This window comes from Megascapheus bottae, chromosome 15 (assembly GCF_031878675.1).
Source record: "Megascapheus bottae isolate mThoBot1 chromosome 15, mThoBot2.hap1, whole genome shotgun sequence".
Lineage (NCBI taxonomy): Eukaryota > Metazoa > Chordata > Mammalia > Rodentia > Geomyidae > Megascapheus > Megascapheus bottae.
Window position 1 is genome coordinate 26,917,669 of NC_143523.1, and position 25,382 is coordinate 26,943,050.

At 39.4% G+C, this 25,382-nt stretch overlaps 1 protein-coding gene across 1 annotated transcript in view; it reads right to left on the reverse strand.

Moving 5' to 3' along the window:
• Plce1 (phospholipase C epsilon 1) overlaps nt 1-25,382 on the reverse strand; it is a 224,578-nt gene that overhangs the window by 102,960 nt on the left and 96,236 nt on the right. The window contains exon 3 of the mRNA XM_090346226.1: nt 2,524-2,840. Coding sequence (XP_090202352.1) covers nt 2,524-2,840 — 317 coding nt within the window. The remainder of the gene's footprint in view (nt 1-2,523; nt 2,841-25,382) is intronic.

Consider the following 25,382-nt stretch of genomic DNA (forward strand, 5'->3'; position numbering starts at 1 on the left):
TAGTCTGAGTGTTTCCCAGATATCTTGTTTATGTTCTGAAGTTGCTTAGCTAAACTATTTTCAGAGATGGTCCAAAACATGCCTCAACCCAGATGTGGGTCATACCATCCTTAACTCTGAATCAGTGAAATCATTGATTCCTCTTTGATTCCCAAGGTTATGGCACTTAGTGGAAGAAATCCAAGTTTAATTTAAAATTAGATTTTAAAAGTTCTGGGAAGTAACTTGTAGGCTCAGGTCAAATGAGGAAATTAAAAAAAAAAACAGGACAAGAATAGGGTCCTAAAGATATAAGAATGAGTAGATCTGGAAGTTTAAATTCATGAAATACAGTAAAAATCCACTAGTAAAATCATTCAGCTTATGGGAATTTTCATTTTCCAGTCTTTTTTTTTAAATCAGTAAAAACAATCAAGAATGTCAGGAAATTAATTTTAAATTACACCTCTGGGGTACTATTGTTTGCAAGCTCTTTGGTGAACCAGGGAAATTCTGTCTTACTGAGTTTGGAATGAGAAGCTATTCTATTTACAGGCCGGGAGTTTGGCCTAGTGGTAGAGTGCTTGCCTAGCATGCACGAAGACCTGGGTTCGATTCCTCAGTACCACATATGTAGAAAAAAGCTGTAAGTGGTGCTGAGGCTCAAGTGGTAGAGCTCTAGCCTTGAGAAAGTCCAAGGACAGTGCTCAGGCCCTGAGCTCAAGCTCAGGACTGGCAAAAAAAAAGAAAAAAAGAAACTACTCTTTTTGGAGAGGTCAACCAAGCAACAACCAACAAAACCTACATTAAAATTTTGTGGTTTATCTACGTAGAATGGCCATGATCAAGAAATCTAATAACAGATACTGGAGGGGATGTGGCCAGGAAGGATCACTACTACACTGTTGGTGGAAGTGTAAACTTGTTCAACCACTATGGAAAGCAGTATGGCAGTTCCTCAAAAGACTAAACATAGAGCTCCCCTATGACCCAGCAACTCTACTCCTTGGCATTTACCCAATTGTCCAGAAACAAGGACATACTAGATCCACTAGCACAACGATGTTCATTGAAGCACTATTCACCATAGCAAAGATATGGAACCAACCCAGATGCCACTCAGTTGATGATTGGATCAACAAAATGTGGTATTTATACAAAATGGAATTCGATGTTGCTGTCAGAAAGAATGACATCGCCCCATTTGTAAGGAAATGGAAAGACTTAGAAAAAAATCATATTAAGTAAAGTAAACCAGACTCAAAGGAACATAGGCTCAATGGTTTCCCTCATTTGTCATAATCAGTAGAAACCTTGGGCTCTTCTAGCAGAGATTTACAATAGAGCAAAACCTAGATACATAAGGCCATATAGGATGACGCTAAATAAAAGGACCTCCAGGATATAGATACAAAGCCATATAATGAGTGATTATTGTCCTTAATGTACTATGTTATCTGTCATGTCTTTTGCTGTCCCTTGGCTATCTCATATTGTTACAGCATTTTACCTTGTTATCTAATATACTGTATATATGTTTATCTGGTTATTTGAAATAGGATAGGGAAGGGGGGGAAAACAAGATGAGGGGTGGGGGTGGGGGGAGGGAAATGGGGACCAAAACATGAGAAAGAGTATCAATGTTTGTGAAGTAATGTACCTTCTATCTGGTGCATATAATGTAACCCTTCTATTAATTACAACAAACATTATATGAAAAAAATTTTGTGGTTTATTACTCAAAGCAAAAGTAAACATATCTAAAACATATACAGTATGAATGGGAAAAGTCTGCATACAGGAGTGGACTATGGAAAAACAAGGGTTCCCTAAGCTCAGGCACAGTGTGTCCTGATCACACTATGCTTGAAGATCTGCCTCTGCCTTCCTGTTTACCTTGTGGCCGAAGAGATGCCAATGATTATCTTTTTGTCCCCATGGAGTCCCTAAAGCCTATATACAAGCTCCATCCTAAGCATTCCCAGACTCTAGCCATACCTTCAGTTCTTCAGAACTGGCTTCTGGCTTGGTCTGAGGCTTTTGGGCAGCTTTGTGAGATGAGGATGCTTATGAGATGCAGAGGGAGGAGTGGGGTGATTCATGCCCTCAGTGAATTGCCCTATGGCTCCATATGTGTGCAATCTCAGGTGTAATGGGTTACATTTCTGATGAAGAATGTAGGTGTCCTGAGAGTGGAAGAGGAAGTAAAGATAGACAGATATGGCCAGGGGTCATGTTGCTAAAACACACAACTACAACACAGGTCTCAAAAGCATTGCTGGGATTAAAAATCCAATTGACAGAAGGGAGGTAGATTTGTAGACTCAGCAAAGAATGGAGCTAAAATCCATCACACTTGTGGGCTGGTAGAAGGCAATGGGAGGTAAGAAGGCAGAGTGGTGTTGATCTCATTGGCTAGGAAGAAAAACAGCCCTCGTGGAAGTGGTGAGACAGGCAGATGAGTGGACTATCAATAAAAGACAAATCTGAGATGAAAAATGCTTAAACATCATTGATGGAGATTCAAATAAAAAAGATCCTTACCTCATTAAATCTCATCACAAGGTCTTCCAGGGCATTGTGCTCTCCACTTTGAGAGGTGAGAATTGATGCTGAGATGGAAGCTTTGAGGCAGGGCAGGGATCTCTGGCATTCCTGGCCACCCAAGTCTCGAGTTAAGAAGCAAAGGTAGTCAACGGGTAGGACCTTTCGGTAAATATTCTGTTCCTGCTCTGTCAGGATGCTGGCAACTTCTTCTGGGAACTGAATGAGGGGCTGCAGATCAATCAGTTCCTTGCTGATGCCTGCTGAACTTGAAGGCAGGGCACTGGAATTGGCCATTGAGGTTCCTGGTTGGCGTTCTGAAAGAAAGCAGTAAAAGTCATGGTTATACCAAAGTTGACAATGGAGACATTCAAAGCCTTGTAACTCAGCCAGATCCTTGGCTTGGTAAATAGTTCTACATTATCTTCTTTGTTATGGAGACCTTTCTGAGATTTGTCCTGTCTTATCTACATCTCTGCCCTCTCCTGTGAGGTAGAGGCCAGGTTTTAAGGTTTCCCTTTTTAGAAGCCACATTGATCTAGCACATCATTCTCCAGCCAGGTCACTATGACATTTTATTACCTTTTCTTCCTTCCTCACCATAAGAGTAAAAAGAAATGAGAGTGAGTTTAGGTGCAGACAGTTGAAATAGAAGAGAAAAAAAAGGTGCTTTTGTACATTTGCATATTTAGTGTAAGCATGTAGAAGACCTAGGGACCCTAGGACCTCTGTATACCAAGTGTCAAAATGTCATGATATGTTCTGCCAATCTTCTACCCTCAAAGACTGATTTCACTGAGGGCTATTTGGGAATTCGCAAGAACAGAATGACCTGTGACAAGATTAGGGCATAAGATATGTCCAATGACATAAATTTCACTCCCTGGTTTATAACAAGTAGCAAGAAGGTAGAAGGAGGATGGAGAGAAGGAGGTGGTGGGGGCAACAGAAAGAAGTACCAAAGGCAGAGACCATAGGCTTGAATTGGCTCCCTTAATTAGAAATTCTAGCACGCTTTTCTCTTTACTTTGATGCCCTCCCATTCTGTCTCTTCACCTCCTGCCTATATGCATTCATTCAACCAACTTGGAAAAATTTATGATGATTGCTAGAAGAGAGTTTTTCCGAAGTATGATCTTCAAAAACTGGTATTTGGAAAGGAAACTAGTTTTGTAGTCACTTAAGTTAAGAGAAATGTCACAGATTGACTTTATATTCTCTTCCTGCAGAAACCCGAGTTAGATCGGCACATTGCACAGGCTCTGAAGGGGCTCGCAGTAAAAACTTCATTTACATCAGCTTAACCTAGTGTTCCCTGAACCACACTTTGTACAACATCTATGACATCATTCTGTGTGACTAGTATCCTTGGAATCTTTTCAGGACACACTGCCCTGGGCCCAAACTGCCCTTGTTCTCCAGTGTACATTTTTCTTTCCCTGCTGACACTCCTTGGAGGGTCACACTTCTTACACACTTCTCACCCTGCCACAGGAGTGGCCCCTGGCTAAAAAGCACACTGTGGATGTACTCTACTTCTCACCACTCACCTGTGATCAGGTCTGGACATTGGGAAACAATAAATCTCATAGCAAAACTTTTTTAGCAACCCGATCTCAGTATTTCCAGATTCTTTCTGTATCTCCACTGTGGAAATCTTCAGAAGCATCACTTTAAATGGCTCATCTCTAAAATCACTGGAGGTTGACTTCATCATCCCTAATGATGATGACCCCTTCCCTCATATTCAAACCATTACAACCACAGTGTTGGTAGGGCATCTCTGATGATGGACGGGACTTTTTTTTTTTGGACTTAATGAATGGATGACTTTATTGAGAAGGACAAGGTGGGGAGGTGATCACTGCAGTCACCACATCCAGGAAAATCAAGTACATGGATGTACCTACACAATACTTTGGTTTAAAAATTAACATCATGTGCAACCTGATATTTGAAGAAGCAAATGTGGAACATAAAGCATGGAAATACCAGCTTACATAGATGAGTTGATGGAGACAAGGCAGGCGGGAGCGTGGGATAGCACCTTCACAATGTGACCACTGTGGCCTCCCAACACAGGAGTCACCAGCATCATGGGTTTCATCTGCCTACATGAGGTGATGAGCGAGAGTCTGTGTTTCAGAAAGGTGAAGTGAAGCAGACTGATCCTCCGGCCTCGTTCAGATGGGTGCCCACCCATCACCTTGAAGGCATCTACACCGGTTCCCTCACAGGATCACTTAATCTCTAGATAGGCATGTGGTCTGGGGTGCTGTGCTTTCCATCCTCAGCAAGTATACCCACCGGGGTTCTGTTTGATGGCCTGGACTTTTATGCTCTCTTCTCAACTCATCTTCCCATAAGCGGCCCAACTGCCTATGAAACTGCATGGGCAAGTTCTGATCGTATCTGCTACTTGATTAAGTGAGCTGACCACCCTCCCCTCTTTTTTTGAGCAGTGCTTTCACTCTATTAAGAAAAATGTGAAACTGGGTACTGGTGGCTCACACCTACCTGGTAAGTTGAGGATGTAAAGATCACAGTTCAAGGCCAGCTAAATAGAAAAGACTGTGAGACTCTGCCTGTGTGGCTGTGATTGGAAGGGTCATGGTGGTGTACCATTTCAGGAAAAAAAAAGTCTATGATATTATTGTCATGGAGGGGAGCTGGACACAGTAGCATGCACCTGTCATCTTGGCAAGAAACGGAAGTCTAAAATTAAGTGGACTATGGCTTAGGCACATACTTAAGCAGACTGTGCAACCCCATTCTAAAAATAACTGTGAAAAACAGGTCTGGAACCATGAAGCAGTAGTTTTGTATCAGTCTAGCAAACTCCAGGCCATGAGTTCAAACCCCAGTACTGCAAAACAAAATAACAAACAAACAAACAAATCCAAGAACTACAAAGGAGGCATGACGTCTGTAATACTGGTACCCATAAGACTGAGACAGAAAGAGTATGATTTGGAGGCTAGCCTGGGCTATAGAGCAAGCTTCAGGCACTTCTAGGCTGTATAGCAAGATTCTATCTCAAAACAAAAAAATATTGTGGAGAACAAGCTTTAAGGTTTCTTCATTGAAATAAGTCTGGTTTGTTTTGAACATATTCCAGACAAAAGTGCCTATTTTGTCTTCACCATAAAATCTATAGTATTTAAATGATCATTTTTCTTTGATTCTAAATGACAAGAAAGTAAGTCATTTATTTTATGCGTTTTAACTCTCTTGGACAAACTACCAAACATACGCAGTAACAAAATTCGGAACTACCAAACTATATTTGGTTCTCACTGAACTATACCTAAAAAAATTTTAAATAAGGAAGATGCCCAAATCTACTCAACATAACCTCGCTCTTCAACCTTCTGAACAGTTTCAAAAGTGACTAGATTTCTTGAAAATTGAGTCACAATGTGGCCTAAAGATGGGCAGCTTTCGGTTACTGCTAGTTTATGTAAAATTAGCCTCATATTATAACCCTTTTCAGAGGTAATCAACTGTTAGACATGATTTCAAAATGCAATTCTCTGTAGGGGAAATAAAATGACTCCCAAATCTTATAACACAACCACTTGTCTAATTGTATAAGAGATAATATAATAAAACACAAAAGTGATGTTAAGATGAGATGATACATATGAATTTGCAATACATTTTGAGATATGAATCACATGCTGTTGCTGTAAATGATAAATCTAGAACCTTGCAGTAAATAATAATAAAGGAGCTATTTGCAAAATGAATAAAAGAAGAAAAAAACAAGTCCGGTCAGTATAACCTTAATAAATCTAGTGGTCCCATGTATCTTTTTTTTTTTTTTGCCAGTCCTGGGCTTGAGCTCAGGGCCTGAGCACTGTCCTTGGACTTTCTCAAGGCTAGAGCTCTACCACTTGAGCCTCAGCACCATTTCCAGCTTTTTCTATGTATGTGGTACCGAGGAATCGAACCCGGGTCTTCGTGCATGCTAGGCAAACACTTTAACCACTAGGCCAAACTCCTGGCCCACATGTAGGGTTTTGATGCAAGCTTCCTTACAGCACGATTACTCAGGGAATTTGTACCATGATATAAAGTAACGTCATAAAAGTCTTCTTGGGACATGATTTCTGTTCCCTAAGCTCATTTCTAGAAGCGGTTATTGCCCCTGCTTCTCATTCTTGCTTCTTCTTTCTCATCTCCTCCATTCCTTTCACATACCACATTCCTCTACTGCTCTACATTACCCCAGCCTCCTGCTCTACAATATGGCCACAGTGTTGGGCTTAAGGTATAGCAGCTTCTGTCTCCTGACCCTTCTTCGTCATCTGTGTGGCAAGTTTCACAGAACCCATAGTACACAATACCTGTGGTTCTTCTCTTGCAAAAACATTTTTTTTTTTAAAGTACTGAATGGCAAAGTCATAACCTGCCTTGTTAAATGGTAACCCCTTTGTACTACTACTTAAAGGGGAAAGTTAAAAAAAAGTTCTAATGAATATAATCATCCATGTCATTTGTAATTGGAACAGTTTGTCTGAAGGAGAATAGGGCTGTCTCTAGATATAGTCATAGCCTAGACATGTACACCGCACACAAAGTATCTTCAAAATTGGAATGTCTGCTCAAATGAAAGCTTCCTCTCCTAAGTGCTTCCTGTGGATTACTTTGGGGATCAACGGTATCATCACTCATATCATGTCAGTAGTAAGTCAGAGAGCTGGATGAGCTGGGTCTGTTTCACTCCAGAGCTCATGTCCTGATCACTCAGCAAACTGCCACCTTCTTTTTGATTTATAGATTCATCTCAGCAGGTTGTAGTTAGCAGGAATCAATTCCATACGGTTCTTTATTTAAAGTGATCTAATAAAAAGACTTCTTCAAGACTTTATAGGTAAGAATTTGACCCTTCTTCATGGTAGCATGTAGAACCTCAGACCAGTCGTTTGTTTTCCTTTGCGTGAGTTCTCAAGAATGAACTTAGGCTTTAAATCATCATTCTCCAAGTATGTCACACCAAATTTGTATAAAGCCTGGTTCCTTGTTTCATAATTAGAGATAAATACAAGGTTTAAGCTAAACAGGCTTTCTTCTTAACTGCAGGCTTTCTTGAAGCCTTCAACAGTCCCCACAAGGCAACTATGATGTATTGCACAGTACATAGTAGCCCCCCCCAACCTTGTTGTGTGTCTCTGTGCCATTCACGCAAGAATCACAGGCTATACCAAATGTTTTTCATCACACTCAGAGCTTTGCAATGGGACAAATGGGTCAGAGGAGCCTGTGAAGTTGGTGGTTTCAAGAGACCTAGTCTGTCATAATGGGAACACAGTGTGAGGGCGAGAGAAACTGTAATTTACTTAGAAAATGGAAAGGTATTCCCCATGGCCAGAGCCTATATTCACACAGATGGAGCTTCACAGCAGAACACCAGGAAGGAAGCTTCATTTGTTCTGAAGCCCTTGGAAAACACATGTACTTTGTGAAGGAACAAAGTCAGATATAGGCTTCCTAGACTTGTGGGTCTTAAGTGGATCTAACTATCACATCATCTTGAAGCAGTCTTCCCTTGAGAAGTTGCTTTGACAAGCAACTGAAGGATCCCCAGAAAGCCTTTCTCTCCAGTGATCACCATGAGTTTATCTATAAGTACCTATCCGTAGGGGCTGTGCCTGAAATACCCAAGTGCCTCTGCAGAATGCACTTCTAAAACTGAATAATGTTTTCATCAATAATAGTTCAGCTAGTGTATTTGATGAGGTTAGCACTTAGAAAAACTAATCATGCCTGAGAGCCTTCAGCTAGGACCTAGGGTCCAGAAAAACTTGCTATGTTCCATTTATTTTTCTTTTTGGCTTCTGGTCTTTATAGAAAGTAGAAGCATTTAGTTTTTCTTGCTATGCCTCATACAAATATCTAATGTTCTATGTTAGAAAATATAATATAATCTCTATATAATGTGACAGAAGTTGTTGCTTCTGTCACAGATAGGTATTGCAACTTTTTTTTAAAAATATGAAGTATGAGTAAAGTTGTTACATGATCTGCCCATGAAGCCAACTTGGGGAGGTCAATGCTTGAATTGGCAAAAGCTAAATGAGAACTTGAAGCTTCTGGCTCCTGGCCTAGTTAGTACTTAATCTCTTTTGCCCTAGGCCTAGCTGGATACCTTGGGCATGCTCAGTGTGCAGGGGCCAGCTCTCAGAGCTGCCAGTACATCTGAATGGGCTTAAGAAACATTAAAAATGTATCCATTCAATTTACCAAAGACCTACTATACTCCAGGCTATACTAATGTTGGAATTTAGTGAACCAAAGATCTCCATTCATATAGAACAGGAGAGCCATGAAATATACAGTTGGCACAGTAAATGAGTAATGATGCATGTTAGAAGTCAATGGGAGTGCTGTGATGAAAGCTTTAGAATGTAGATGGAGAAGGTGTTGTGTTACATTGCATTTATTAACTAAGATGATACTGACTACTCAAGTTTTTCTACAAAAATGTTGAAAAATTAACTTTCCAAAATGCTCATGGCTTGGGTCCTAAAGTATTTCTCAACAATAGCCATTCAGCTAGCTCTTCATTATTTATTAGTCCTTTGCATTAACCAATTCATTTAATTCTTTCAAAGAATTCTAGAAAGTGAGTCACTCTGTAATTATCCCTGTCTAGTAGATGATGAAAAAGGTCAGCATTTCTAAGAGCTAAAATTTAAATATGGTTCTCACTCTAAAAATGGAGACTTAGGCACAGTGTCTCAATGTTGTCCAACTGAGATCCCCCACCATATCCCTTATCTTTATATTCATAATTAGCATAAATTAATTATATGAAGGGATATCATTGTGATAGTTCCACAAAACTTTTCTCTTTGGGTAAGGATGAGATTGAAGAATTAGGATGATTATTTTTAGAAACTGGAATTTAATAAGTACCTCCTCTCCAAGACAGCTGAGCAACTTTGTGATCATGATTTTAAATTCTATTCTATGAAAACCTGGGAGACCTGCTGCACAGCCATGTTCCTTATACTTTATTTTGCATTTCCATTTGCTGGATGGTAGGGAATGAGGCATAACTTTCTTGGAAGACAAATCCAAATTAAAAGCATGCACACCTTTTGTTGTAGCAATACCAACAAATTCCTGAAAAAAACACAGACTGTGAGGTAAATTCATATGTACTGACACTGAAAGTCTTCATAAGTTTAGTGAAAAAAAAACAAACTGAAAATAACAAAATATAATGCTGATGTAGAGAAAATTATTTTATAATTTGTAGATCTATCTCTGCATACCTGTCCAGTACAGTTCTAAGTTGTTTAAATTTCTTATAATGTCCATGTGATAGCATTTTAAAAAATAGAAAAAATGGTATCTCAAAACTTCACTCAGATTTGCAATTGAACAAAATGTAGACTCATAAGGCTATATAGAACGATGCTAAATGAAAGGACCTCCAGGATATAGAAACAAAAGCCATATAATGAGTGATTGTTGTCCCTAAGGTACCATGTTATCTCTCATCTCTTTTGCTGCCCTTGGTTATCTCATATTGTCACAGTATTTCTCCTGGTTATCTGATATATTGTATATATGCATATTTGGTTATTTGAAGTCAGATAGGGAAGGGAGGAAAACAAGATGAGGGACTGGGGTGGGGGGAGGAAAATTGGGACCAAGACACGAGAAAGGGTATCAATGTATGTGAATTAATGCACCATCTATCTGGTGAATATAATGTAAACCTTCTATTAATTACAATAAAAATATATGAAAAAATAAAAATAAAGAAAAAAAAACTTCACTCAGAGAACAAATCTCATTCTTTGCATGCTTGAAAAATAGGTCCAGTTTTAGTGTTGACTTTTTTTTCAATAAATACCACAGTACTGGTTTAGAAAACTATTTCTAGGCCAGGCCTGGTGGCTCACACCTGTAATCCTAGCTACTCAGGAGGCTGAGATCTGAGGATCAAGGTTCAAAGCCAGCCTGAACACAAAAGGACCTGAGACTCTTATCTCCAATTAACCTCTAGAAAATGGGAAGTGGGGCTTGGCTTAAGGGTAGGGTGGTAGCCTTAAGCTGAAGAGCTCAGGGACAGCACCCAGGCCGAGTTCAAGTCCCATGACCCATAAAAAAAAAGAAAAAGAAAAAGAAAGAAAGAAAGAAAGAAAGAAAGAAAGAAAGAAAGAAAGGAGGAAAGAAAGAAAAAACTATTTCTAGTTACAGTTAGAGAAGAACATAGGAAAATATTTCTTGCAGCTACTTTAACAGATTAAAGTTGGGTGAATTTTATGGACACTTTTATAAAGTTACGTATTAGATTCTCAATTGTACTTTCAATGATGTGTTTCCAATTACATAAAATAAGACATAGAAAGACATCGATTTCCTTTCAAAAGGTTTAGAGTTGGCTTAAAAACACTAAATCTCATGTAAAGCTGAAAATTGCTTTTAACAGGGAAGTAATAGGTTTGGAAAATGGTTAGGTGGTTGGTGATTTTTTTTGTCTCTTATTGTCTGTTTTCATTAACAAAATCAATCTTGAAATGAAAGTGCTGTTCTCAGCCTCCATGAAAAACATGAGTACACAAGAATCAATGAAACACATTATTTCTCAGTAAGTACTTACAAAAGAAAAAGGCTAATATGTCTAGACTAGAGTTGAGATGAAACTTTCTAGTAGACTAAAGAACCTTAGGGGAAAAAAAATCTGACATAATTCTCATTAATAAGACACAAATTTGCATCCCAATTTCTAAAGAAATAGGTGCTTATCATGAAAATACAGGAAATATAGAGAAGTGTAGAAAGGAGAAAATGTAAGTAATCAAAAATCCATAAACAAACAATTTCTAATTGTATTTTTGTAGCATTTCATGTTATTATAGATATACACAATATTTACAAAAGTAAGCTAAGAGAACACTTAATTTTGTTTTTTGATGATTGTAGGGCTTGAACTGAGAGTTTGGGCTGGATCCCTGAGTTTTTTTGCTCAAAGCTAGTGTTCTACTACTCTGAGCCACGGCTCAAGATGTGGTATTTGTACACAATGGAATTCTATGCTGCTTTCAGAAAAAAACGACATCGACCCATTTGTTAGGAAATGGAAAGACTTAGAAAAAATCATATTAAGTGAAGTAAGCCAGACTCAATGGTTTCCCTCATTTGTCATAATCAGTAGAAACCTTGGGCTTGACTAGCAGAGATTTGCAATAGAGCAAAACCTTGATACATAAGTCCATTTAGTATGAAGCTAATTGAAAGGACCTCCAGGATATTGAAACAAAATCCATATAATGAATGATTGTTGTCCTTAATGTACTATGTTATCTCTCATCTCTTTTGCTGTCCCTTGGTTATATCATATTGTTACAGTATCTCACTTTGTTATCTGATATATTGGATATATTTGTATTTGGTTATTTGAAATTGGATAGGGAAGGGGGAAAACAAGATGAGGGGTGGGGACGGGGGGGGAGGGTAATGGGGACCAAGACATGTGAAAGGGTATCAATGTATGTGAATTAATGCACCTTCTATCTGGCAAATATCATGTAACCCTTTTATTAATTACAATAAAAATATAAAAAAAGAAGCGCATGCTATACTTCTAATTTTTACCATTACAAATAATGTATAAGCATTTATTGTGATAAATAATTTTTTTTGCCAGTCCTGGGCTTGAGCTCAGGGCCTGAGCACTGTCCTTGGACTTTCTCAAGGCTAGAGCTCTACCACTTGAACCTCAGCACCACTTCCGGCTTTTTTCTATGTATGTGGTACCGCGGAATCGAACCCGGGTCTTCGTGCATGCTAGGCAAGCAATCTACCACTAGGCCAAACTCCCGGCCTGATAAATAAATTTTTATATGTGCTTGATGTTAGAACATAAATATGAAAGAGGAAAAAGTACCCTGACATTGGGAAATATCTAGGTAAGAAGATTTCTTTATAGCATATTAACTATTTTATTGGTACTTCTTGCTAGCCATTTATCCTTCTATTGATACTGCTTGCTGATCATTTATTTATCATTTACCTATTAGGTTCAACTGAATTTTTTTTACCCATTTGTAACTCTGGGTAAAAATTCAATTGAGCCTAAATTAATAAGATAAATTATATAACATGTTATCTTGTATTGGGGACATTGACTCAAAGTTAATGATGAGGACTCCTTGTGTTACTGGTAAGAATCTGATGCCTTTTACCCAGCAGCATGTCCTGAGGGCTGGCCCAGACAAGTAGATACAGGCAGCTCTAAAACTCAACCCTAGGCCAGGACATCTGAGCTTCAGAGCCCTATCTGGTGGAGTTAAGGAGTTCTAACCTTTATTTGATAACTATGACATTCAATAATAAATTAGAATCTCAGTGACAATATGTGTAAACCTCCCCAGTGCTTACTATGCACCAGGACTTGCACTAAGCTCTGCAGTCCTCATACCCACCTTTCTCCCTGTCAGTACTCTGTGCTATTAGCAACCTCTTCACAGCTAGAAAGGTAAGAAACTTGCTTATCATCACACCACACTGAGATGAGTGTGACACCAAAGCCCAGCCCCCAAAGTAATCCTGATGTGGCCTGAAGGTTTCCTTCCCTTTAGTGTCTCGCAATCAGATGTCTCTCAGTGGTGGGTGAATTAGGTAGGAATTAGGGCTGATGCTTGAGGAGGAAGGAACTACGAGGATAACTGGGACAAACTTCCTGGACTTTACAGATTAGAAAAGGATGCCTTTGAGAGACTATGCTTCTTGTCTCAGGCCACACAGTTCATCAGTGGCAAAGTAACACTAGAATTCAAGGCCTCTCATGCTCAGGCCACATTGTGGCCTTGCTATCTTGTTGTGGCTAGAATCTCCAGTATTGTATGTCCATGACCAGAGGGAGGCTTTTCCAGGGAAACAAACAGCTGGTGGAATATAGAAACTCTGAGCGAGATCTTGGGATCCACACAAAGAGACACAACCCAGCTCAGTACTTGCTAAATAGCTGTATCATAAAACAAGATAGTGTGTGTAAATGTTTGCTACTAACCAGCTCTTAATAGTTAGCCATTTAATCATCACCAGGAATTCATCATTTGAAAAAGGAAGGAGGAATTCTGGAGCCTTTCATCTTAGGAGTCACCATTTCAGGTGACAGAAACTTTTTGCTTTGTTTCTATAACCTGTAACTTGCACTCTCTAGTATAGTGCTCACCATAATAAAAACACAAAAAGATCCCAAATGATACCTCATTTATTCAGAGACAAAATAAGATGTCTGTGTCATCTTGTTAGATACTGTAGCAAGCAACAGGTTTCCAATTTGCAAAAGCCCCTGATAAAAATCACAAAATCTGTTCTTCATACTTTTGCAGTTTGTCCATGAAGAGAACACCTGCCATAATAAAATGCATGGGCATTTCATTCCTGATGAAGAGCTCCAAAACTCTCATGAAGTGATAGGAATGTCTGGGGATTCCTTTGCTCTAAATGTGTTGAAGTTTCCTAAGTGGCAGGAGTGGTTTTGTTTCTCAGGGAGCTCCTGGAGAGCTCTGGGTTGGAAGGTGGTAATGAGAAATGCCAAACTATGATTGAAGCTTGGAACTTTCAGTCCCACCCCCCATGCTCTAGGGAGGGAAAGGGCTGAGGATTGAGTAATAATAGCTCACAAGTATATGATGATGTTCACATGATGTTCGATGGGCCCCTCGAGTTTCTAGGGGTACTGAAACCATGCAGTTATGGGAAAGTGGAACCTCTAGAGAGAGGTCTCCCTCCCATTCCTTTCCCTTTGCAATGCTTTACCTGCCTGTTCATCTATAACCTTTACAATGAAGTGATAAAGTGTTACTTTGAGTTTGGCAACATTTATAGTAACTTACTAAACTTGATAAGGGTCATTGGAACCCTCAGTGTGCAGTCAAATATCCCCCAAACCCTACAGGCCAATGCATGACTGATGTATGAAGTGTGTATGTGTGTGTGTGGCCGGGGCGGGGGGGAGTGGTGGTCTAATGAGGCTAACGCCCTAATATGCAGCCCTTAACATATTTTCTCCAAGTAGAAAGTATCAGAACTGAGTTATGCTAGACAACCACTCAGTATTGACAGAGTTGAAGAACTGGTTGCTGGTGTGAGAAACTCCAGTAACTGTGATGCTAGAGTATTGTGGATATAGGAAACAAAACAAATGAAAACAAACAAACCTATTTTTCAAACCTACTGAGAAGTCAGCGTAATCTTGAAGTTAATTTTTTTCCATGATGAAATACTGCTGAACTACTTTTTAATTAAAAAAATTAAGATCTGAAAACCAGAAGGAAATATTTCTTCCTTTAAGTTCTTGGTGAATACATACTAATGTAATATATAGTATTATGACTGTAATATGTAACATGTGTTTAATAACTACATATTAAATAATATACTTTCAAATTCAAAAAAATTAAGATCTGAGATATGATTTGCGTTTGCTTTTTAGAGTATACAATTCAGTGGCCTTGGGTATACTTCAAAGCATGTGATTATCATCATAACTAACTTTCTAATCACCCTCCAATTGTGTAATCTGCCCTGGACTACCTTCAGCCTTATAAACTTTGCTTTGTATATTCCATGTAGTAGAGTCTGACTTCTCACACTTACTCTAATGGTCTCAAAGCTTATCATCATTGTTGCATGACTAAGTACTTCCTTTCTCTCTGTTATGAATATTTGGGTAATTTTGTGTGTATACATATGCTTTCATTTCTTTTGCCTTTCATACCTTCCAATGGTTTGCTGAATCATACACTTACTTTCTATCCAGTGTCTTGATGATGTTCAAATGGTTCCCTACTGGGGCTGTATGAACTTATGCTCCCACCAGCACCATATACCGAACTGCACATCTTTTTCAACATTTGTTTTCCCTCCCTTCCTTGTTCTCCACCTCTCTCTACTTATTTCTTTTTACTATCCATTCTAGTGACGGTAAATTACTATGGCTTAATTTGCTTTTTCCTTAATGACAAATCACATTGACCATCTTTCCATGAGAAATGTCTATTTAAGTCCGTTTTAATTTTTGAATTGAGTTGTTTACTTTTTGTAGCTGAGGCATTTTGTTTATAAAAATTAATTTTATCTTCCTAGTTTATTTTTATTACTTATTTATTTTAAGCTATCCTTACGTAGTTATAGTGGGATTTAATTTTCTATATAATCACAGTATGAATTCCACATTACATAAAATTTCTAAATAGTTTCTCCTATTCAGTTATTATCTTATTCTACTAATCTTGTCCTCTGTTGAAACAAAGCTTTTAATTTTCATAAATTCCAATTTATCTATTTTTTTCTTTTGCTGTGAGTGCTTTAGTTATCACATCCCAGAAATTATTGAAAAATCCAATGTCCTGAAGATTTCCCTGTGTTTTTCCCTAAATGTTTTGTTGTTTCAGGTCTTATGCTCAGGTGCCTTAAAAAACCCATTCTGGGTCAGGAGTGTGACCTAGTGGTAGAGGGCTTGCCTAGCATGCATGAAGACCCAGGTTTGATTCCTTGGTGCCACATACATAGAAAAAGCCCGAAGTGGTACTATGTCTCAAATGGTAGAGCTCTAGCCTTACGAAAGCCCAAGGACAGTGCTCAGGCCCTGAGTTCAAGCCCCAGGACTGGCAAAAAAAAATATGAGTCTTGTTATATAACTCAGGCTGGCCTTGAACTCATAATCCTGTCTCAGCCTCTCGAGTGCTGACATTGTAGACATATAGCATTATGCCTGTTTTTGTCTTTTACTCATTTTGAATAAATTATTATATATGGTATGAGGTAAGGGTCCAACTTCATTCTTTTGCATATGGATATTCAATTTTCCCAGTGCACCACTTACTGAAGAGAGAATGCCTTCTTCAGTGAATGGTCTTGCCATCCTTGTTAGAAAAGCTATTTTTTTACCACAAATAAAAACATTTATTTCTGGGCTGAGTTCATTGATCTACATACGTGTCTTTATGTCTTCACAGAAGTATTTTCATTATTATAATGTAGTAGTAAGTTTTGAAATCAGAACTCTTCTTTTAAAACTTATTCTAGTTCAAACTCCATATTGCCGAAATACTATTTTAGCTGTTCTAGATCTGTTGAAATTTTACAAGAATTTTAGAATTAGCTTATTAATTTCTACAAAGAAGCAGTTGGAATTTTGAGAGGGATTGCATGGAATATGTTCACTTTGGAGAAGTACTGCCATCTTAACAGTATTAGACATCCCAACCCATGAACACAGGATTGAAGTTTCTTTCTTATGTATTCTAAATTTCTTTTTGGTACTGAGATTTAAACTTGGGTCTTTGTGTTTGCAAGATTGGCACTCTCCATCTCCAGCTGCTCTTTTAATTTCATTTTGAGATTGTCCCTGTCTAGCACATTGGAGTATACCTGACTTGTTTACCTTGCTGAACTAATTTATTCATTCTAATAGTGTTTTAGTATATTTCTTACAATAATCTATCTATAAGAAGATATTATCTGATAATATAGTATCACTTTTTCCTTTGCAATCTGGATGCCTTTTATTTCTTTCTCTTATACAATTACCCTGGATAGAAGTTCCAATATACTAATGCAGAGTGGGCTTTCAGCTCTTTACTATGGCATGGTGGTAGCTCTGAGCTTTGCCTAGAGGCACTTCATGAGTTTGGATTAGTTCCCTTCTATTCCTACTTTGCTGAATTATTTTTTTCATGAAAGTATGTTGTATTTTGTCAGTTGACTTTTCTGTGTCTATTAAACAATAGTGGACGGAAGTGGTGCTGTGGCTCAAGTGCTACAGCCTTGAGCTGAAGAGCTCAGGGACAGCATGCAGGAACAGAGTACAAGTAATGTAAATAATTCAATGTAAATGATATTGGAGCTTTTGCTCATTACATATAGGTATTATACTGATTGCTTTTCATTTGTTTAACTTAATATCCATTTTTGTCAATATTATAATCTACTGTCTATTTGTAATCCTTGCTCTAACTTGATCTTATATGTTGGACAAGAACAGATGGCAAACTGAGATGTGACTGTAACCAGGACTTCAAATCACAAAAAATTAGATATTTTAAAACCTTTTTATTTTTAAGCAAATATATATATCTTTAAATTAATGTTGAACATGAACTCTTTACTGCTATTTATTATTAGTCACATATTCAGTGCTTGACAATATCAGTATCAATTAAAATAACTCTATGACTTAAAAAGAAAACCAGCATAGAATTTTTCTGATTTAGAACATGGTTGCATGATAATGACCTGTACCAGATTTGGGGTAGGTCAAAGTTACTTAACATACTGAGAAAAACACATATAGACCTGGAAACTTTTTTCCCCCATAATAGGCAATGATAATGGTACTGATAACACTATTTGGTAACACTTACAGAACTCCTACTCAGACAAGCACATTATTTGCCAAAACTACATTTATTTGGGTGTCTTATTAGTCCTACCAAAGTAATTCCATTTTACAGTGGAGGAAACTCAGAGAGGATAAGCAGTTTTTCTGAAATATTTACAGGTGGTAAGAAGTAAGGCCAAAATTCTAAGCCCAAGCCAAGTGACTCTAAAACATTGCTTTAGTGTTCTAGGCTCTCAAAATCAAGATATCCAAACCATATCTAACTGTTCACATTAAAAAATTCATATCCTCAGCTCACAAATTCAGAAACATGTTTTTTTTTCTTCCTGACAGCATCAACTGTACACCCATTTATCCATCAGTTGTCTCTGGAACATTGCCTTTTGTTTTTTCTTAACTCCCACCTGCATACGTTGCCTATATCTCTGGTTGTTCTGTACTGTGAAAGAGTAAGGGGAATCCTTTGGAAATTCCCACTGGATCAAAGCTCGGATAGGAAAGGTCCTTTGGCCCTGTGAGATGATGTCCATGATGGCAGCGGGAGGTAGGCAAAGGATGGAGCTCAGTCCAGTTGAAATGTGTAAAGGAAACAAACAGGGTTTACACAAGTCTGGGAGAGACATCACATTTCCTTCCTGAGGTCAGTTTCTTTCTGATTTCCTATAAAATAATCATAAGATCTGGAAAGACAGCTGTTGGCTTCTCTCTGCCGCCTTAACAGCTCAGACAAAAAAAAAAAAAAAAAAAAAAAAGATACTGGCTCCTTCAACTGGATGTGGACAGCTCAGGTTGCCAGTATTGGTGTCTGTTACTGGACTGTTTCCAGGACTCTCTGTGAAAATAAAGACTCTAAGCCTAAGCGTCCTGGATACCTTTTTCCCCTAGCAATAGCAGTAGCCTCCCCAGTGTTTCACAGCAAATACAGGCGCATAATCAGGGGCATGGATTCTAAAGTGGGATGGAACCAAGTTCAAACTTTGCTTAGCCACTCCCTAGTTCCTTAATTCTACATTCAATTTCTCAGAGCAGAGGCTATCAGGTCAACCTGCTGTCAACTCCAAGCAAGAAGTACAAAGTATCCCCAGGGTAAGGGTAGAAGTCACATTCCTATATTCCCCATTTTAGGAATGTCATATATGTGTTGTTGGCACACCTTCAAGATCGGAAAGGTGTAGAGATTATAACGTGGTCCTCCAACCACCTGCTGAGCATGGCCCAATGGTAGAATGCTTGCCTAACATGAATGAACCCCTGGGTTTGATTCCTTGGTACTACATACATAGAAAAAGCAGGAAGTGGTGCTGTAGCTCAAGTGGTAGAACACTAACCTTGACAAACAAAAGCCCTCCGTGCTCAGGCCCTGAGTTCAAGCCCCAGAACTGGCCAAAAAAATCTGCTAAATTGGTTACAGGGTGATACCCTTGATTTGTGGATTAGAACAGGCAAATTTAGGGCCAGAAGAGATAGTTCAGATAGTTCAGCTCTCCACTATCCTTGTTCTTTGTCTCTTTAAATTACTGACATTTAGAGAAATACTAACTTAAAGCCTGTATTAATTTTCTCATCTCTGAAATGGGCACCATAAATCTACCCCCATTATATTGTTTTGAGAATTACACAAGACATACATAAAATACTTAGCACAGTTGGAGGGCAACTAATGGAAGGTAAGCAGGTTTCCTCATAAACTATAGGAAGATGGCCACATACCCTGGGCATGCATTTATATTTATTTGCTTTTAAGTGCATGAGAGTTAGCCAATGGTGGAGATAGATCATTAATATACAGAAGACCTAAGGTTCCTTTGCTGCACTAAAATTTCCATTATTCCCTGGTATATTATTTCTTTCAGGGTGATTTCCTTTTTGTCTACACGTACATAGAAATATAAAAAAATGTAAGAAGATCATATTTTCTGACAGCTGGTAGACCCTATCTAATTTCTGTATCATTCCTTCACCTGAAGGGAGCTCTCCAATTAGACCCTGCCTCTCTGCAGGACAGTCATTGACCAGAATGAGTTTCACAGTTAGTGGCTGCACATCCAGGCCTCATAAAGAACGTCCAAACATTTCATTGGTGGAAGGAGTTTGTAGGGGGTGTGTGTGTGTGTGTGTGTGTGTGTGTGTGTGTGTGTGTGTGTGTGCGTGCTGGAACTGGGGCTTGAATTCAGGGTTTGGATACTGTCCCCTTAGCTTTTTCTCACAAGGCTGGTACTTTACCATAGACTCATAGCTCCATTTCCAGCTTTTTCACTGGTCAACTGGTGTTATGTACATTCCTGCCCGGGTTGGCTTTGATCTATACTCCTTAGATTTCAGCCTCTAGGATAACTAGGATTACCGATGTGAGCCACTAGCACCTGGCTGGGAGTTCAGAGTATTTTAAACTTGATTGAGAACCAGAGTGAGGAAAAAGGATGGGAGAATGGTCTCAGGCGAGAACAGAGACTGAGAGTCTTGGGTCTAGGACCTCCTGAGGGTGGTATTGGTGAAACACTCAGAACAGTGTATATAGCATGCGGTACCTGACATAATAACTGGCAGTTGTTTTTATTGTGGTGTGGTAGTGCTACTTGCAGTGCCTGAGCTGCTGTCACTTTCAGAAATTAAAAAGTGGAGTCTGGGTTTTAGAAGCAGATTTTCAGTGAACTTGATTGGCTCCTATCAGGGCCCTAGGGTTCAAAGACTGACTCAGTAATCTGGGTGAGCTGACCATAATAAGTTGTTGACATCACTTTCTGGGCTAAGACTCAGACCTCAAGGTAGAGCACAATAAATAGAGCCCAAAGGATCAAAGACCTAAAGCTCTCCATGGGGAAGTCAGAAGGTTCTGGAAGTGACATGTCAGTCAAACATTGGGCTCTTCTCAGACCACCAGATTAATCCCTCCAAGTTTCAGGAAAAGAAGAGAACTGGAAGTCCTACAAATGGAATCCACTGGAAAGGCTGATCTGTAACCTACTAAATAAGGTAGTAACGGGTTCATGCTTTGCTGAATATATCTCAGCGCAACTAATTGGTTATCCTTGCATTCCTTCTCCCCTTCCCTTGTTCCCCTACCTTCATTTCTCTTCCCTCCACCTTTCCTTCTTTCCATCCTCTTTTTTGTTTCTTTTGAAGGGAACAGTTTGCATTAAAAAATATGCCAACCTGCAAATGGCTGAGCTACAGAGGGAGAAAAGGGATTTATCTGCCTGAACAAATCTAGTTGAACTTGATGGCGAGTCAGAGAGATGTTTGAGGTGCTCACCACTGATAACCTTGGAGTTGTGGTGAGGGGCAATGTGAGTGTAAGACACACTATAGGCAAGACCCAGAGTTCCCTGTATGTTCCCACCCCTTGCCAAACCTGACCCTGTTACACCCATCCTGAGACCCATCCTGTTGCTAAACCTCTGTGCTTGCTATTTCTTTTCTTTCTTTCTTTTTTTTTTGCCAGTCATGAGGCTTGAACTCAGGGCCTGGGCACTGTCCTTGGGCACTTTTTGCTCAAGGCTAGAACCCTGCCCTTTGAATCACAGCACAGTTTTTTTCTGACTATGTGGTCCTGAGGAATCGAACTCAGAGCTTGATGCATGCTAGGTGAGCAATCTACCAGTAGGCTACATTCCCGTCCTGTGCTTGCCATTTCTGAGTGTCTTCTTTGCATCTTCTCCAAATTTTTCAACACTGTTCAAAAGACTTCCTGTTCATTATTTCATTAATGTTTGTTCCATCATGATTCTGTAAGACATGTGTCTGCACAGGCCCATTTTGCAGGCAAATGGATGAAACTTAAAAGGAGGAGAATTCAGGAACCTGCTCCAGACCACATAGTTATGTGGTCCATCTGTCTGTCACCAAGTCTCACATTCTTGGCTGCTAATCTTTGTCTTCTATGCATCACACTGCAGTATAGCCACATGTGCACATGTCTGTCTGGGGACCAAATCATTAGCCTCTGCAGTTCAAGACAGTGCATTTACCCCTCTACTGCTTCTGCTCTTAGCCAGAACAGGGCCATAATAGATGTTATGCAAATGCTTTCTATATCGGGCTTAATAATACCGACTTCTTACAGGTAGATCAGAGGAAAGGTAAGGATAGATTCAAGAACTACCTGTGGTAGTTCAAATACCGTCCTGTGAGCTCTGAACTTGTTACCATCAGGGACTCTCTTCATAGCTACTCTGTCTTGGTTTCCTTTTTTAATGTCCATTCCCACCCTTTATGACACTTAGGAGGAAATTAGGGTGTTAGTTCCTTCCTTAATCAATTTCCTGTCAGTCTCCAAACAGTGGCTAGCATAGCATCCAATATCAATGTGCACTAAAGTGATTTCTTACTGAAGGAATAAACACTTGGAGTTCTTTAACCTGCCTGCCCCACTTTTTTTTTTTAAATTGGGATTTTTAAAAAAAGGTCTGAAAATGAGGCCATTTAACTGTTATGTGAAGACTGACACAAAGTTAGGCTACATAGAAAAGTTAACTATGAATCTGTCAAGAATGACCAAAGATATTGAAAATAGAAATGGAAGTTAGGAATTCACCAAGATCCTGCCCATGGAAAATGTGAACGCTCTCTGGAGCCTTTCCAATTCAGTTTCTGAATCTGCAACATGCTTCCAAGAAGTCTAACTTGTATCTTAACATGCCATTCACAGAAAGGAAAAAAATGTATATGTTATCAGTTCAGAGAACAAGCAATTTGTAGGTTGGCAAGGTTAAGATATTTTGAAAAGGGACAAAGTGAACTAGACATAAAGTCTCATCAGACTCCAGCTATGTGGCTGAAACAAGACATTAACCTATGCAAAGATTCTAGAGGGGTACTATGAGTTCCAATTTGGGCAGGGGTTTGTTTATTCTGCTTGGTTCAAGTCAGGGCTTCAGATCCCTAATGGCTTTAGCGTCCCTAAAGGCTTTCCACATTTGGGCAAGATCTATGCTTTATGTCAGCCGTGAAGAAGCCTTGCTCCCAGCCACTCTGGCTGAGCTGACTACACCAACAATACTCAAATACCCGGACTCAGGGGACAACTTAAGCCACATCTACCTCTTGGCATTCATGTGGTGATTTTTTTTTTTTTACTATGGTGCTGTGTTGTAGTAAAAATGCCTCCATTCTTAACCCAGTGCAGTTTTTTTTATTACATTCTGTTTTTTTCCTGATGATGTTGAGTATTTTTCAAAACAAATCCTTTTTCTGTAACCTCTACCCTTGTGCCAACGAAAACTAAGAGGGCTCATACTAGCCTCTGGTCCTTTATTTTAAGCACACTGATTCCCAATGTGAGAATAATCACTCTGGTTTGTGACTGCCACTCTGGCTCCCAACAGAGGATGCCTCCAGCTTCTCAGGCCTCATAGGTCATTGGGGGCCTAAAATCTGACCTTCTTAGGATCCTTGCTGATGCTTTAGGCCTAAAACTTTCACTGTATTCCCTGTCTTGTAGCCACATCTATTAAATGAACCTTCCCTCTCACTTGGTGCACTAGGACACTTCTTCAAGATCTGGACACATTTTCCAGGGTCAGGACACATTCCTTCTCTCTAAGGAGCCTTCTCTGCCTGCTATACCTTCTATTTCCAAGAAGACCCCACCACAAGCCTGTCACGACAGCCTTTTATTTTCGTTTACTGCTCCTTCTTCCCTTTGACCCAACTCCTAGGCGAGGTTCCCAAATCCTTTAGCTGAAGCATTCTACAGCCCAGGAGAATCTCAGAATGCCGTCAAAGGCTCACAAATGGGGTGCTTGGAGAGCCAGGTATGTAAGAGATGGGGATGGGCCAGGTGTATGGGGTATGGAACTGCTGTGTCTTATCTGTGGTTGAGCGCCAACCCCCCACGCTGCCAGAGGAAGATGGTGGCCCTGGATTTCCAAAGAAGTCAGAACTCTACATCTTAATGAAGTGTCCCAATTAAAAAAAAAAAAACCACTTCTCTAAACTAGAATACTCACTGAGTTTGACTTGAGACTGGGGGGTGGGAGCATTCACAGTCCCCCATGGACCTGTCTAATTCCTTACTCTAGTCCCATTGCAATCTTCTCTTCCGTATCCAACTTCTTGGAACACAATTCCCAGAAAGGAGAGAGAGCTAGGTGACCAGCCAGTCCTCCATTTTCTTCCTCTTCAAAACATGTAGCCTTCCAGCTAATACAATCTTGGTGTTCATTTCAGAATGATTTATTTTCAGATTCAGTATCTATGACAGTTTCAAATGTTAATAGTTTGATTTGGGGTACAAAGAGAGTTGGATTGGCCAGATGTGAGTGGCTTGTGGCTATAATCTTAGCTACTTAGGAGGCTGAGTTTTGAGGAATACAGTTTGAAGCCAGTCTAGGTAGGAAAGTTAATGAGATTCTTATCTCCAGTGAACCACCAGAAAACCAGTGGAGCTATGGCTCAAAGTGGCAGAGCACTAGTGCTCAGCAACAAAGTTCAGGGACAATACCCAGACCCTGGGACCAATATATATATATATATATATATATATATATATATATATATATATATATATACACATTGAAGAGAGAGAGAGAGAGAGAGAGAGAGAGAGAGAGAGAGAGAGAGAGAGAGAGAGAGAGAGAGAGAGAGAGAGAGAGAGGAGAGACTAAAGTTTGAAGGGGCTGTGCAAGTGAGGACATCACTGGTTTATTTGATATCAATGGTTCTTTGAAGAATAAACCTTACCATGTCACACTATTACCTAAGATCCTTCCACAGTATTTTCTGCCCCCAGAACCATAAGACATTGCATTATCTGGCAATTTGTCTGCTTGTTTGTGTCTCAATTTCATCAATATAAAAATGTGAGATTTAATTTAGAAAAAAAATTTAAAAAAAACCAAAATACTTGTCATAGTGCCTGGCACCCAGTGATCACCCAATATCGTGAATATCTCATGCTGCCACTGGATCTTTGCACTTATGATCACTTCTGCCCCAATACTCTTTCAGCCTCTCTCCCCTTAGTCATCAGAAACCAAGGGGACCTTTAGCTCTCAGTTCAAAGGTCTTGTCTACAGGGCAGCCATCTCTACCTGGGTCAAATCTCCCTTTGAGGTCTCACCTAGCCATGTCCATTTTCCTTATAGCATATGTTGTCATTACAGTTTGTCATTTTTTTGGTGTTAAGTTCTCTGTGGGTAGGGGTAATGCTTATTCTTCTCCTGATCACTGCCAATCCAGATGTTTAATAAGTGTGTGTGAATCAAGTGATTTTCCTCCATCAATGGCTCATTTGGTGCGCGGGCTTGTAACAACTGTAGGGAAGAGGGCCATCCTCAGAGCTACAGAGGAACCAGTGGATCCTCTCCAGTCTTGAAGGCAGCCTTGTTTCTTCATTGAGAGTCGCACCTCAGACTCTCAAAAGCAAGGCTAAGGAATAGAATGGGGCCATTCTTTTCCCCCTTTGTCCTTTTCCCTCCTTCAACAGTGTGGACCTGCTTTGTAGAGATGACACTCTTAAGAGCCCTTGTCAATTGCATCAAGAATC